The sequence below is a fragment of the Aquila chrysaetos genome, chromosome 7, assembly GCF_900496995.4.
Source record: "Aquila chrysaetos chrysaetos chromosome 7, bAquChr1.4, whole genome shotgun sequence".
Classification (NCBI taxonomy): Eukaryota; Metazoa; Chordata; class Aves; order Accipitriformes; family Accipitridae; genus Aquila; species Aquila chrysaetos.
Window position 1 is genome coordinate 44,975,645 of NC_044010.1, and position 13,541 is coordinate 44,989,185.

The window sequence follows — 13,541 nt, forward strand, 5'->3', positions numbered from 1 at the left end:
GAACTTCAGTATTTTGATAATATGAACAGTTGACGTTTTCAGTCTGAGTAGTTCTGTGATCGCTGATAACTGTGAAACCAAGGTGCTTCCATTCTTGTGCTCAGCTGTTTGCGTCTGTATATAAAAATCTCAAATATTTAAAGTATTTGGATTTACTATTTCTGCTGGTCACATTTAGCATCGTTTACACTGTTTGGAAATATTTTTCAGAATGAAAATGCATTTAGATTTTTGCCTTTTCAGTGACAGAACAGTTTTGCAGTGAAAACAGGAAAGATTGAGGAAATAGATTCTACAGCTATTAATGGTTAGTGGTGTTCATGTTTTTATCTTGGCTAATGAAAGTATGTGAAAAGTCTTTGTTTAAGCAAACGCTATTAAAGATTATTTATGTCTTTCCTTGGCTGTGAAACAGCTGATCCAGTCATTGTGGTGTTTCATTATAGTGCTGTGATAACGAGTCCATAAATTCAAATAAGGAAAAACTTCCATTTTAAGCAAGTTTTTCCATACCTTGTGATCCATCAGATCCCTTACCTTTTCTGAAAAGCAATCCTATGACCTAGTTCTTGTGTGCTGTTCCTCTACATGTAAATGAACATTTTCAGGAAGTTTGACAACTATCTAGTCTAATTTTGAGTTTGAGGCGTCTTGGTTACATTTAATAAATATTCCATCTGCAAAGCAGTGGAAGAAATTTAAGCTGCAAAGGCTGCTCTGTATACGATAAGCATGTAGTCTGGATAATTTTAAAGCTATTTTTTAGCAGTTCTGCAATGGACAGAAACAAAGCTTCAGAGTAATTGTCCTGTGGCTAAGTCAGTTGTCATCATAACAGGGTGAAGGATGTATTGGTTTGACCAAGGCTTCAGTTTCACAAGCAGCTAGGTCGGTGTAATGTACCCTTACTATTTCTGAAAAGGAAGAGGGCTTGCTGCCTTCTCCTTTTTCATCCTCTCTTCCCTGGCCACACAGTTCCTCTGGTGCTTGTCAGGCTGTTTCATGGATGGGTTCAGCTTACTAAGCCCGTACAAAGCTCTCCACTTCTTTTTCAGGATTAATCTTTTGCCAGATTGGCGAGGTGAATTGCCTCGTGGTGGAAGCATCCGGCCACCAAAGCTAGGGCAAGGTGAGCAGCAGGACTTCTGGGAACCGATGGCGCGAGCAGAGCCAGCCCTCTCCAGTTTGGTGGCCGCAGGCTGTTAGATCCACTCATGCTGTAACCTGATACAACAAAACACAGGCTGTTGTAACTCTGCACATGTTTATCTGGGCAGTAAATGTGAGACGCTGAAAGGTTTCCCATCTGAACTGCCGTTTCTTGAGTTAAACGTTGCTGTTTGTAAGGATGTGCACTTGTTGGAAAATGCTTTCTGTGCATTCTTGATTTGCTATGCATCTAAGATTTTTATCTTCTGGTTTTTAAGTTAAAGAAGTCTCTCCTGTTAAGAAACACAATTTAGCGTAGGTCCTGAATATATGAAGAGTTATATCCGCCTTACTCGTGGTGGTTGTGTTGTGTGACTGGATTGAATCTGAAGTATTCAAAAACAGTCAAGTATCTGTCACAATGCACTGTAATTCATGTTTCTCACAGAAAAGTAGGAGACATTCCTAAAATTCTTAGAAAGCAGTGATTATGTTCTGATACTTTGAACTGTAGGTCTCTTCCCCGCCCTAAATCTAGGTGCAGACACTAACTAGAAATAAAACACTGAACTTCTGGGTACTAACTATGGAAAAATGGACATGTTGCGTACATTCACAAAGTTGTTTAAAATACGAATATAATGTTGTTAGTATCTATACTGAGAAAGCTAATGAAAATTATGTTTCAAGTGAGAGAAAACAGATCTTTTTGTGAGATGAAAACTGATGCGATTAGCATTTGTCTACTGTCTCCTTTAGCCTTAGGCTTTTCCAAATACCATCTGAATAATTTAGGTGTTGGCATTTATGAGTGTCTGAGAGCATTAGCTTGTGTACCACTGACTCCCTTTTCCCCTAACTTCTAAGCATCTTAATATATCACTTATATACCGGGACATAAACATTGTCTACATGGATGTGTTCAAACATGTTGCCATTTTGTTTGTACTTAATGATTTACATGTCTCCCTATAATGTTTCTAGGTAATTCGGCTAGGGGCCACCCCTGTTAGCCTGAGCTTGCTCTCTATCCAGGTTTATGCTTCCTCTTCAGAGAAGGACACTTCCAAAAAGGAGTTGCTGAAAATTGAGGAGGTAAGTGTGGTTAGAGCCCTGGTGCTCTTCTATCTGTATGGAAATACCTACAGAATTCTGAAAGACATTGTGTTTTGATGTGTGAAAGCATTTAGGTACATCTCTTCACCTTTTGTATTCTTGCCTTTAAACTTCTCAATTTTTAGTAACAGAGATATCGATATGGTTTTGCTTCTTTTACGTGAGGGTTGCATTTGATGCCCTCCGCTTGATAGCGTCAGGCTTGCTTGTGTGTAAGATCCTTTTCCTACATCAAAGCCTACTTTTCTTCATTTGGAAATTACCTTTTCATGTTTGTAGATTTACTTGTGGTCATATTTCAAATCCACAGGAATATTTTCTTTGCTTTTTATCTAGGTAACACCACCTATTTTTTATTACAAGTCCTGTTGGCAAATTCTAATTAAATTTCATTTATGTTCTCCAGTAAAATGGAAATAAAAACTTTTGATTTGCTAAAAATATTCTCTTTTTTACAGGCAAAATTCTTGTCTGGCACTGCTTTGAATCCAATGTAGTAGCCTACAGAATTTTATCAGTTTTCCTTTCTTTAAAGCATTCCGACCTAAGCAACAACAAGTACAATAAGTAGTGATAATAAAACCCTGTTACTTTATTGTTTCTCTAAGATGTTACAGTTGTCTTGGTTATATCACAAGTAGAGCTTTAAAACACGCTGTCAAACTGTAGACTCACCAGCATTGTTGCATAGGCTTTTAACAGTCTCCAACATTAAAAAAAAAAAAAAAAAAAATTGTAGTTCATAACTCAATACAGCTTTATATCCATGTGAGTTTGTAGTTGTTTAAAACTTTTAAGTACTTCAGCTCAAGCTAAAGTGGTGTTGCACCGGCAGTGAAACTGAATGAAACTTACTTGTTTGTATACTTAAGTCTTTTGGATGTATCTGCATGGGCAGTTTACTTGCATAGTATGAGAGGATCAATAGTTGAAGCAGTTTCCTGGCTTCACCCCAGTGAAGTAACCTTAGCTTGGGCCATCGCGTGCCCTGTACCACCACTGGCATGAGTCAGTAATGAGGCAGCAGTTTGAAGTTACACATGTGCTGAATAATTGGCTTGCCCATCAGCTTCAGCAAAGCAGAATGTGCAAGCTGTGGAGTTTTGGTTGCCTTTCTTACCATTCACAGAGTATGTTAGTTTGGATATCTACTCTGTCAGCTGTATAGTTTCATAAAATGTATGGGAATTTCCTTATCTCTGAGACTTCTGTCCATGTGCCAGATGTGGCTGTTGGGTTGTCTAACAGGATCAAAGTTAAAATGATTGTGACTGTGATTGCCAGAAATGACCGGATTTCCTAGGGAAATCAGACTTAAAATGCTTGTCTTCCAAAGTATTATGGGAAATCCAGCTGCAAGAGTTATCGAATCATTTGACAAACTCTATGTCATTATAGATTTTGTTACGGTTAGCAGCTTTTTTTATTATGAGAGAGATACAGTTGTTTTCCAACTTATCTTGAAAAGAGGGCTAGCTACACTTTGATGCAACAACATATGTAAACATCAGTTTATAATAACTACAAAATGTAGTATAAATGCGGTATAAAATACAAGGTCTTTATACTGAACATCGGTGTAGCATATAAAGTGCTAGGAATTTTAATAGGTTTTGTTTTGATCTAAACTTTGCTGTTCATCTTCAACAGTATAGACTTTGGTCTTTTTTTTGGAATAAGAATGGAATTTAATGAAATACAATTTTAAATATGTTTAGGTAATTGTAATAAATACGTTGTGATGCTAGACCCTAAATACGGTGTTTTAGTATTTATTGTGTGAAGATGCCCATTGCTCTTCAGGTGGATGTTACAGTTCCTATTTGCTAAGCCCCATGGTGCTATTAATGCTGTCAGTTGCTGATGTGGTTAATGACTGCAACATTGGGATGTCATACCATTTTCCTGCTCAGTAACAAACAGACAAATTTGTATTGGATGTTACCTTTGTTAGAAGCTACTTAGACTCTTTAATGATGGCTTGTGCAAATATAGAAAATGATCGATTGTGATTTCAGAGTTCTAGTACATTTAGTATGTTAACTGGGAACCAGAAGTGCTGATTAAGACCAGAAACATTTTTCACAATTAATGTTTTGTGTTCTTATTGAACTAGTTTAATATTAATTTATAACCTGTGACTTGGATCGTATAGCAGCTATGAATGAATTGCACAGCAATTAGAAGTCATCTTCATCATAGTATATAATTAAACTTTGCTCATAATGGTTGTCTCACAGCTGTGCCTGAATTTTTATTATGCATTGTTTATGCAGTAAGCACCATGTTAGGTATTCTCTGGTTAGACTGTTCATGCCCTGAAGACCTACTTACACAATTACACCTTTGTTTTTAACCTCTTGTTTGCTAATATTCACAGCTGTCACTCTACTCCTCTCCAGCTCGTGAGACTAAATATGTGGAGAATCCACAAACCCAATTGGAAGAGGGGGTTTCGCATTTACGGCATGTTATGGAGCCATATACAGCCTGGTGTCAGGTATAATGGTTTTACATCACATCTGGTTGTGGTTCAGTGATAAGGGTTGAGCTAGGATATTTTTTTTTTTGGAGTCAGAATTAATAGATAGCAGCAAAGTAAAAGTTGATAGCTGTACAAGCATTTTTCCAAAATGCTGCATTACTTAAAATTTTCCACAGTTCTGGTCATAATATTTACCCCCTCCTCACACAAAATCAGTTGTTTATTTCTACTAATTTGCTGAACTAAACCCCTGCTTCTTTGCATTTTGTATCCCTCCAAAAGAATTAAAAGAAAATGAACTAAAGCTTAGAATTGTTATCTGAAATAAACTTTAAGTTTAAAGATACCTAGGGATACCTTGATGTGGTACTGTCCTGTCACTGAGGAAGACAGGAGAGTGATTAAATTTGTCTTCTCCATGCTCAAGGAGGCCTTAAATTATCAAGCAGTGCATTTTGGAGCAGCAATACCAAATTGTCCACACAACTGTGACAAAACACAGCTTTGCAGAAAATAAATCCGTATTTGCTGAACTGGAATGTTGAGGGAAGGAATGCGGCTCTCTGGAAGGGATAAAATCCCAGGCCACTAGTAGTGGCAAACCTTGTCCCCAAACCTTACCCCGAAACTTTCTTAGATATTTTATTAGGTAGCATGTTTATACTAAATAGTCATTAAATACAAAAATAGTCTTTAGAGCATAGAGGAGAACCAAGATCTTTGTAATCAAGCCCTAAATTATTGATAGTAGATTGCAGAGTTATATGATAGTTTTCTTGCTCCTTCCTGACCCAGCAAACGTTGAGGCTTACTTTTGAAGCAAGGGCATCCTTGTCATCTGGTTGCCTCTTGGCAACTTTAGGTGATTCTCTGCTTTGCCCTCTGGCTGTTGTGAATCCTTTTGTTAAGCTGCAGGCTGGTTTTCCAGTTCTCCATAGAAAGCCAGGCTGTTCAGATCAGAGCGTCCTTTCTGCCTAGAAGTTCTGTGTTGTGGTACTAACCTTTAACAGTACTGAAGCATTTTTTCAGAAATACTGAGGGTTACTCAGTCTAGTGATGTGTTTCTAAAGTGCCACCAGCAGGAGTACTGACTTCAGTTTTGAAGGAGAAGGGGGATTTTCCACAGTATAGTTAGAGCTCTGACCTCCTAAATGCATGGGTTCTGTTTAGTTGCCTGCAGTAACTGTAAATTTGAGATGAGGTTAGTTGCCCAGTTGGACTGACTGCAGGTAAGCCTTGAACAGTGCTTTATGTCTCACTGGCCTGTTGTCTTCGTATTTGCTTTATTTTTTTTGTCTGTGTGATGATCATTTAAATAAGATGTGCTTTTCTGCTCACACACAACAAGCCATTTCCTGGCAGTGGTTTACTGACTCATTTTATGAAGTGGGCATGTAAACTTTATGGGTTTGGGGTCATCTTGCTTGCTAAACTGTAGTCAGAGATGGTTTTGGTTTTACACTGCCCCTACGCCCTGCTATGTTAAAGAAGATAACAATTTAGGCGCATCTCAGTTGTCTTTAAAATTAAAAACATAACCCAGGATAATGAGAATAAAATTGGTTAAGTTCGTATATCCATTTTACTTTTTCAAAATTGCTTGCTTAACTGTAGTGGAAAGTCAGTTCAAAACACAGATGTAGAAATGAGTCAGTTATGTGTGAGCTGTGACAGCAGATCAGACTTAGTCTCTGGGGTCTTTAGAGCATGTGCTTTGTGCTTTTTCCTTGACTTTTAATAAGACCAACATCCATTTAGAGTTATGTTGTGTGTCACATGCTAACACTTTTTTTTTTCATGACAAGTTTTTTTGTTTGTTTGGTTTTGGGTTTTGTTTTTTTTTTTTTGAAGTCAGTCTTGCCATTGAGGAAATGAAAGTTCTAAAGATATTATCCCCCATGCAGTATCCTAAACAAATAGTTTCACTTCTGCACAGATACAGCTCAAGTGGTATTGCGAGACCATTCTCTGCTTTAGCTTTGGGCTTACATGTTTATGAATTTGTTCCCTAATTGATAGACAGCCTTACACTGTCTCTCTGAAGGATTATTAGCATAATAACAATTAGCAGGATTGCTCTTTACTGAGATTTTTTTTTTTCTACTTTGATAAAAGGCAGTGTGAATTCTTTTACTTCCTGCATATTTTCAGTCTGAGAAAAAAATATAGAACTAGTTTGTGGGGTTGATGCAGTGCTCTTTGATGATTTATTTTGGCCATTGTATGGACATCTCATTTTCCAAGTCACTTCAAAAATGCAGTTTTGTTAGCCTGAGATAGTCTCTTGGAAAGTGGAATTTATCACCTTGCAGAATGAGTCATATGCCCCTGTGAAGTGCTAGGAAGGAGTTTATTGCAGTGTTGTACTTCCTTTCTTTGCATAAACTCAAATATTTTTGCAATACCTACCTACACTGAGAAACCTGAGATAATCCTGAGTTTCAGCTACCTGATCAGGAACTCAATGAAATACTGAAGTTCACTTCTGTGTGTTGAGGTATTATATTTCATCTGTGTCCAATGACTGCTTTGAGAAAAAGCTGTACGTTACGCCAAACATAAGGTTGAGCAAGCATAGCCCTGTAATTGAAGGGTGGAAATAGGAATAAAAAAGTTATTTCTAGGGACCCAACACTGGTTTTTTTAATTTTTTTTTTCCCCAATTCCCCCCCCCCCCCCCCCCCCCCCCCCCCCCCCCCCCCCTTTTCTTCATCAGGTCAGTTACAGTCTGTAGTTAATGTTTTACTTACTTGGTATCTATTTACTGTTTTCTTTTTTTTTTTTTTTTTAGGATCTTTATGCCAAAGCTATACCCAAATTAGAAAAAGCTGTTGAGCATGGTAGAGGTAAATCAGTTTAGTTTTCTTTAACTAGCAATTTAAAATGCAGGACTGTACTATATCTTCTGTTAAAAGGGAATTCCATTAAGCATCATTATATATATAATTTCTAATGCATTTAAGACTACTTTATTTGCACTGTATATCTGTTTACATTTCCTTTGTAGGTCATAATGACACTACATTTCTAAACAATTAAAATACAAGACCTGCATTTATGTTGACCAATGTCACTAAAAATGACAGTTACGCAGGAAAAGAAGGAAAAAAAGCCTCACAATTTATTCTCAGTTGGTAGTATTTGCTTGATCCAGCCTAGTAACTGAAACTTCCTGCAATGTTTATTATTTGTTGCAAATGTTAGGTCTTTTGTTTGTAATGTTTAGCCTTTTCATTTTGGTTTGCTTCCTTGGATCTCCTAAGAATTTTGAATTAATCCAAAATAATTTGTATTTATTTTTGGTTTTGGAAGCATCCTTTCATACTTAGGCTCATAAGGACTGAGCATGGATGCTATCTAGAGCTCATTTCAGATATTTGCCTCTTTTCCTTAAACTTAACAGTCTCAGTCTTTTGAACTCCTCTGTATGGAAGGTTTTTCATAGTTTTCCATTCCCCCATTGGATTCCCGTCTTTGAGTGAGCTTTGTTTATGCTGTGTCTTTCCTTTGTTCTGTGATTTGTTTTTTGTACAGTGTTTCACTGAAACTAATTCTTGTTAACGTGTAAATGTAAGGATTAATTTTGCAAAGGTTTTTATCAGTAATTTGAAAAAGATGTAATCGAGATGCAAAAGAGCAAAACAAAACAGATGGCCCAGGAGCAAAGGCAAAAGCTTCTATGAAAATTGGTAAATACAATACGATGTTCAGTTTCATTCATGTGTTACTAGAGAAGATCTCAAAGGCTTTGAATTTTATGCCAGCAAATCTAAAATGTGCATGATAGTTAAATGTGTTTTGATAACTCTTTATGTTTTGTAACAATTGCCAGCATGTATTGATGATTCCTTATCACAAAACCACTTTCACATTACATGAAAGCACTTTGCTCTGACTTCTTTTCAGAGGGCTGTGAATTTCTCCAAAACCCCCCTGCTGGATTTTACCCAAGGCTTGGTGTGATAGGCTTCGCTGGAATTGTTGGATTGTTTCTTGCTAGAGGTAAGTGGGAACCTTTTGAACTGCTGATGTTATGATTTGGGATAAGTAATTTATTTGTGGTTTTTTGGATACTAATTTTTAATTGTGATGCGTGAGATCTGACTTAACAGTACAAGCATGTTTTCTACAACGTTTCTCCAATTAAAAGGTGTGTAAGAACCATCAGTTATTGTTTATCAATACTGTATTTGTTACTGGAATCTAGTCTTTGATCTTTTCCAGTTCTAGCTTATTATAGCAAAAGTAGGAAGTTGGTTTTTTTGTTTTTTTTTTTTTGTTTGTTTGTTTGTTTTTTTTTTTTTAGCCTGCCGTGGTTTAACTCTAGCTGGCAACTGAGCACCACACAGCTGCTTGCTCATTCCCCCCTGCAGTGGGACAGGGGAGAGAACTGGGGGGAAAAAAAAAAAAGTATAATTTGTGGGTTGAGATAAAGACAACTTAATAGCTAAAGCAAAAACCATGCACACAAGCAAAGCAAAACAAGGAATCTGTTCACCACTTCCCATGGGCTGGCAGGTTTTCAGCCATCTCCAGGAAAGCAGGGCTCCAGCACGCGCAGTGCTTACTTGGGAAGACAAAACGCCATCACTCCGAACATCCCTCCTTCCTCCTTCTTCCCCCAGCTTTATATGCTGAGCATGACGTCCTATGGTCTGGAATATCTCTCGTGGGTCAGCTGTCCCGGCTGTGTCCCCTCCCAACTCCTTGTGCCCCCCCAGCCTCCTCGCTGGTGGGGTGAGAAGCAGAAAAGGTCTGGACTGTGTGTAAGCACTGCTCAGCCCAACACTGTTTCCAGCACAAATCCAAAACAGCCCCATACCAGCTACTGTGAAGAAAATTAACTCTATCCCAGCCAAAACCAGCACATGGCCTAAAAATCTTTTTGATTGCTTAAGTTCTTGATCATGTGTCACTGTAGAAAACTACAGAGGAATAAATTACGGTAAAATACAGAGCTTCCTGAACTATGATACATGTACAATTAGTTGTATATTCAAGTTCCTTCGAAGTATTGTGTGTCCAGGCACAGAGCTGCTGCAGATGGTGACATTCAGCAAAAAATACTTGTGAACTCTGGGTGTACTATAAATACATACACGTTTTGTGCTATTGGAAGGTGATACAGTTAATTTCATCACACTAGTTGAAGAAGCTAATATGTTTATGCTTTCATAGAAATAAATGTTATTTTAAGAAATGTTAAGCATGAAAAAGTATTTTGTGTTTGTATTGAGATATTCTTAATACAGTGAAACGAAATACCACAAGAATAAAACTTGTAGGTAATGGAACTGTAAAGTTTTAGAATTTAAATACTAGTAAGGACTTGCTTTGGATAAAAATAGACTTTTGGGGGACCTCTACAGGTTGAACAAGCTGGAAGTGTGTGCTTGGCTATGTAGAAATGGAAAGCATTCTGTGAATATATGCACTCCTCAAAATATTTGATTTTCCAGTGAAGATGATGAAAGCAGTATTTTTTTTTTTCCTAGCATTTTTCTTTTTTTTAAATGAAAATCAAGGTCTCCAACTTCACCCATTCAAAGTTCTTTCTCTTCAAATTCCTGCTGCTTGAGTTACGTGATTATGAATGAGAGAGGTTTCCAGCCTTTATGACTGTAGCAAAATGGGGCGGGGTGGAAGTGCAGTCTTGGGGCTGGATCTGAAAGGACAAGAGGGTCCTAAGTTTCATAAAAATAAAAATCCCTCATAATACAAATGTCTGATTTGTGAATCTTCTAGGATGGGAGCCATAATTTGGAAACTTTCTGTCTAGTTATAATTTACAACACTGGCTGTTGTTTTTAGAAAGTATTCAAACTGTAGGAGGAAGTGCCCCTTAACTTTGATGCTACAGAAAGTTAGAACTAAATATCTTTTTTTTTTTTTTTTTTTTTAATCCCTTCCCCACTTGGTCTCGCTGGAAAAATTGCTCCCTTGGAAGGTACAGATAAAATCTTCCAGGTCTAACCATAACACTTGAAGATACAGCTGCCCACCAAGTAGAAAGTACGGTATTTGGAGTTTAATCATGTGAATATTGTGTGGTCATCCAGCTTGGTTTAAAACGCCTTTGGAGATAATTTGTTCTAACCTTGTTGAGTAGTACTGGAATGGATATGGGAGTATTCCTAAACTTCCCTTTAATAGGTATCTCCAGCAGGTAGCAGCCTCTGGAAGGCATTAATACCTTCAACTATTACATTTATTCCTAAGGTGATATTGTAGGCACACTGATAAGCTGTCAGTAAGGAGGGTTTCCTCATTCCCAGAAATTACAACAAACATGTAATTTTTCTGGTGGTAAAGATGCAGTGAAGCTTGCCTTTTCTGTGCTTTCTTAGAGCTAATTAGTACCAAGTTCCCTCTTCCCAAGACTAGCAACATCACGCTATGAATGTCTCTTGTTTACTGCTGAGTTTCTCATCTCATCATGAGCATATGTTAGTGGAAACACTAAACGCTTCTAATATTTATTTCCTCTTCAAAATTCATTCTTCTTCTATTAGAAGCACGTGTGGCTTCAGATATAGACAGGCTGTTCTGTGAGGAACAGAACTACTGCATCCTGACTCCTGTACGTCTGTTCTATGACCTTTTTTCTCCTGTACTGCTTGCTTTTCTCCTTTACCTGTTCCCTTCTGTGTTCCTTTCTGACTGGATAAACTGCAGCATGCCCTGTAACTGATTGAGTGATGCATATTGTCACTGGCCAGCCAGGATACACAACCTGTGGCCAGCTGTGCTAAGAGGATAAACTTTTAAGGCAGTTAAATTATTTTAGACTTGTATAATTGAATGGAGAGTTCAAATTGATTAAAATGTTCAAAATGGGTTGGGCACTGAGCAATAGGCATATAGCATAACTGTAAGTACTTTAATTTAAAAGTACTTCCAAATGCTTTGCAAATTGCTACAGTGAATCAAGAAAAATTATTCTTAAGAGCAGTTGTGGAAGAATCAAGATTTGTGAGTCAGGGTAACTTATAAAGTTTGTATTGGAATGTCTCTCGTTCTGCTTGCTGTATCAAAAGAATGCTATCCTAACCTTTCTTTGCCTTTTTCCTTTTAGTTTAGAAAAGAGTATAAGTTGGTTTACTTCTCTTAAATATGTCTTAACTGTGGGTTTTACTTCATTATTCAGTACTGAAAGAAATTATGTATTACTACAGTAAATATAGTTGTAATTTTCACTATGGAAAGATGTTAATAAAAATATTCTCTTAAAAAGGTTAAAAGAATAATAATTGATCAGAGTAATCATGTTTCTTAAGAAACCAGTAGGTCTGAACAGAAAATATGCTAAACTGTATTTGATAAAATTGTTTTGATTACAAGTAAAAGGTTAGGGCCATTCAGCTGTCTTGGTTAACATAGACGCTAACAATGTTTTGGGTTTTTTGTTTTTTTGTTATGAAACAGGCTCAAAAATAAAGAAGTTAGTGTATCCTGTGGGTCTCATGGGTATTGGTGCCTCCATGTATTACCCTCAGCAAGCGGTTGCTATTGCAAAGGTCAGTGATGATACCTTTCTTTGGAGAAGTGTCTTACTTTGATTTTTGCCTCCTACCTTCAAATTAACTGGTAATGCATTTTTAAAAGCCATGTCAGTGTGCTTGGCACTTAACAAAATGATAGTCGTTTTGCCAAAGAACATGCAATCTACGCTCAAAGACGGTCATACATTCTGTTTCTTTTAGTGACTTTTTTTTTTTCCTAGCATCTGGAGCTGTGTCTTCAGTTAGAGGAACATAATTTTCTTTCTGAATCTCTAACCTCAAGTAATAATAAATTAATGTAAATATGCTTAGTAAGTACAGTGTGCATGTTTACTTACAATACTAAGGAAGCCTGAAATATCTTGAAAGCAAATGAAAACGGGGTTTGAAAGAAAAAAAAAAAGGGGGGGGGGGGCGGGGAGGTTCTGTAGAGAAATCATAGGAACAACATTTGGAGATAAACATTATTGCTGAAGTTTTCTGGGTTTTGTTGGATAGCGTTTTAAGAAAGATAGCATGCACATTCTGGAATGAGGTAAGAATTTTGCTGAAAGAAAAGTTGAGAAAGAACTGAAGAGACCAGACAATTGCTCATAGCCGCTACTGATGTCAGTTCATGTGCCTTGCTGTCCATGCTTAGTTGTACTGGCAGATTCTTCAGTTCTCCACCACATTCTTTTTCAAATCCAGCTTTTAACCACTCACAGTGCACATGTTTTAGTGTCAGAAATTCTTTGTATTTCGGGCTTTGGTAAATTAGCTATCCAGTTATTGGTGACTTGTGAATAACATTGAGATGTCAGGATGAAAATAGATATTCTCAAGAACATATGATGTTCTTTGAAAACTGAAAGGTCATTGTCTTAGGGAGAGTCAAAACGCTGTGTTTGAACTCTGCCAGCATGGTGGTACCCTGATCTTTGATGGAATCTTTTTTTAGTGCCTCCAGGATTCAGGTGCTCTGAATACAGATAGTTCTGTTGACTTATTCTCAGGGAGTGAAAATTATACAAGTGGCAGGAAAGAAAAACATAACAATTTAAGAAGCTTAGACATTTCTGTTGGAAACTGTGTGTTAAAATTCTAGTTGCCTTCTGAACAGTGAAGTGGGAAGTGATTGAATGGTGTTCAAACTCATGTTATTGTTTTTAAAGAAGCTCAGTTCAGTCTTAACTATGGATTTGCTACTAACAGCTTCACAATACCGTGTTTATTTTATGAAAACTTTGAAGTGCATGATTACCCTTTGATTAATTCACAGTTCTTAGTTTGACTGTAATGAAAAATCT

At 37.1% G+C, this 13,541-nt stretch overlaps 1 protein-coding gene across 2 annotated transcripts in view; it reads left to right on the forward strand.

The window, feature by feature from the left end:
• The window catches only part of APOO (apolipoprotein O), a 36,112-nt gene that overhangs the window by 4,363 nt on the left and 18,208 nt on the right, over nucleotides 1-13,541 (forward strand). For both annotated transcript variants that reach the window (XM_030019432.2, XM_030019431.2), the window contains 5 exons: nucleotides 2,134-2,244; nucleotides 4,646-4,765; nucleotides 7,542-7,596; nucleotides 8,657-8,752; nucleotides 12,176-12,267. In XM_030019432.2, coding sequence (XP_029875292.2) covers nucleotides 2,134-2,244; nucleotides 4,646-4,765; nucleotides 7,542-7,596; nucleotides 8,657-8,752; nucleotides 12,176-12,267 — 474 coding nt within the window. The remainder of the gene's footprint in view (nucleotides 1-2,133; nucleotides 2,245-4,645; nucleotides 4,766-7,541; nucleotides 7,597-8,656; nucleotides 8,753-12,175; nucleotides 12,268-13,541) is intronic.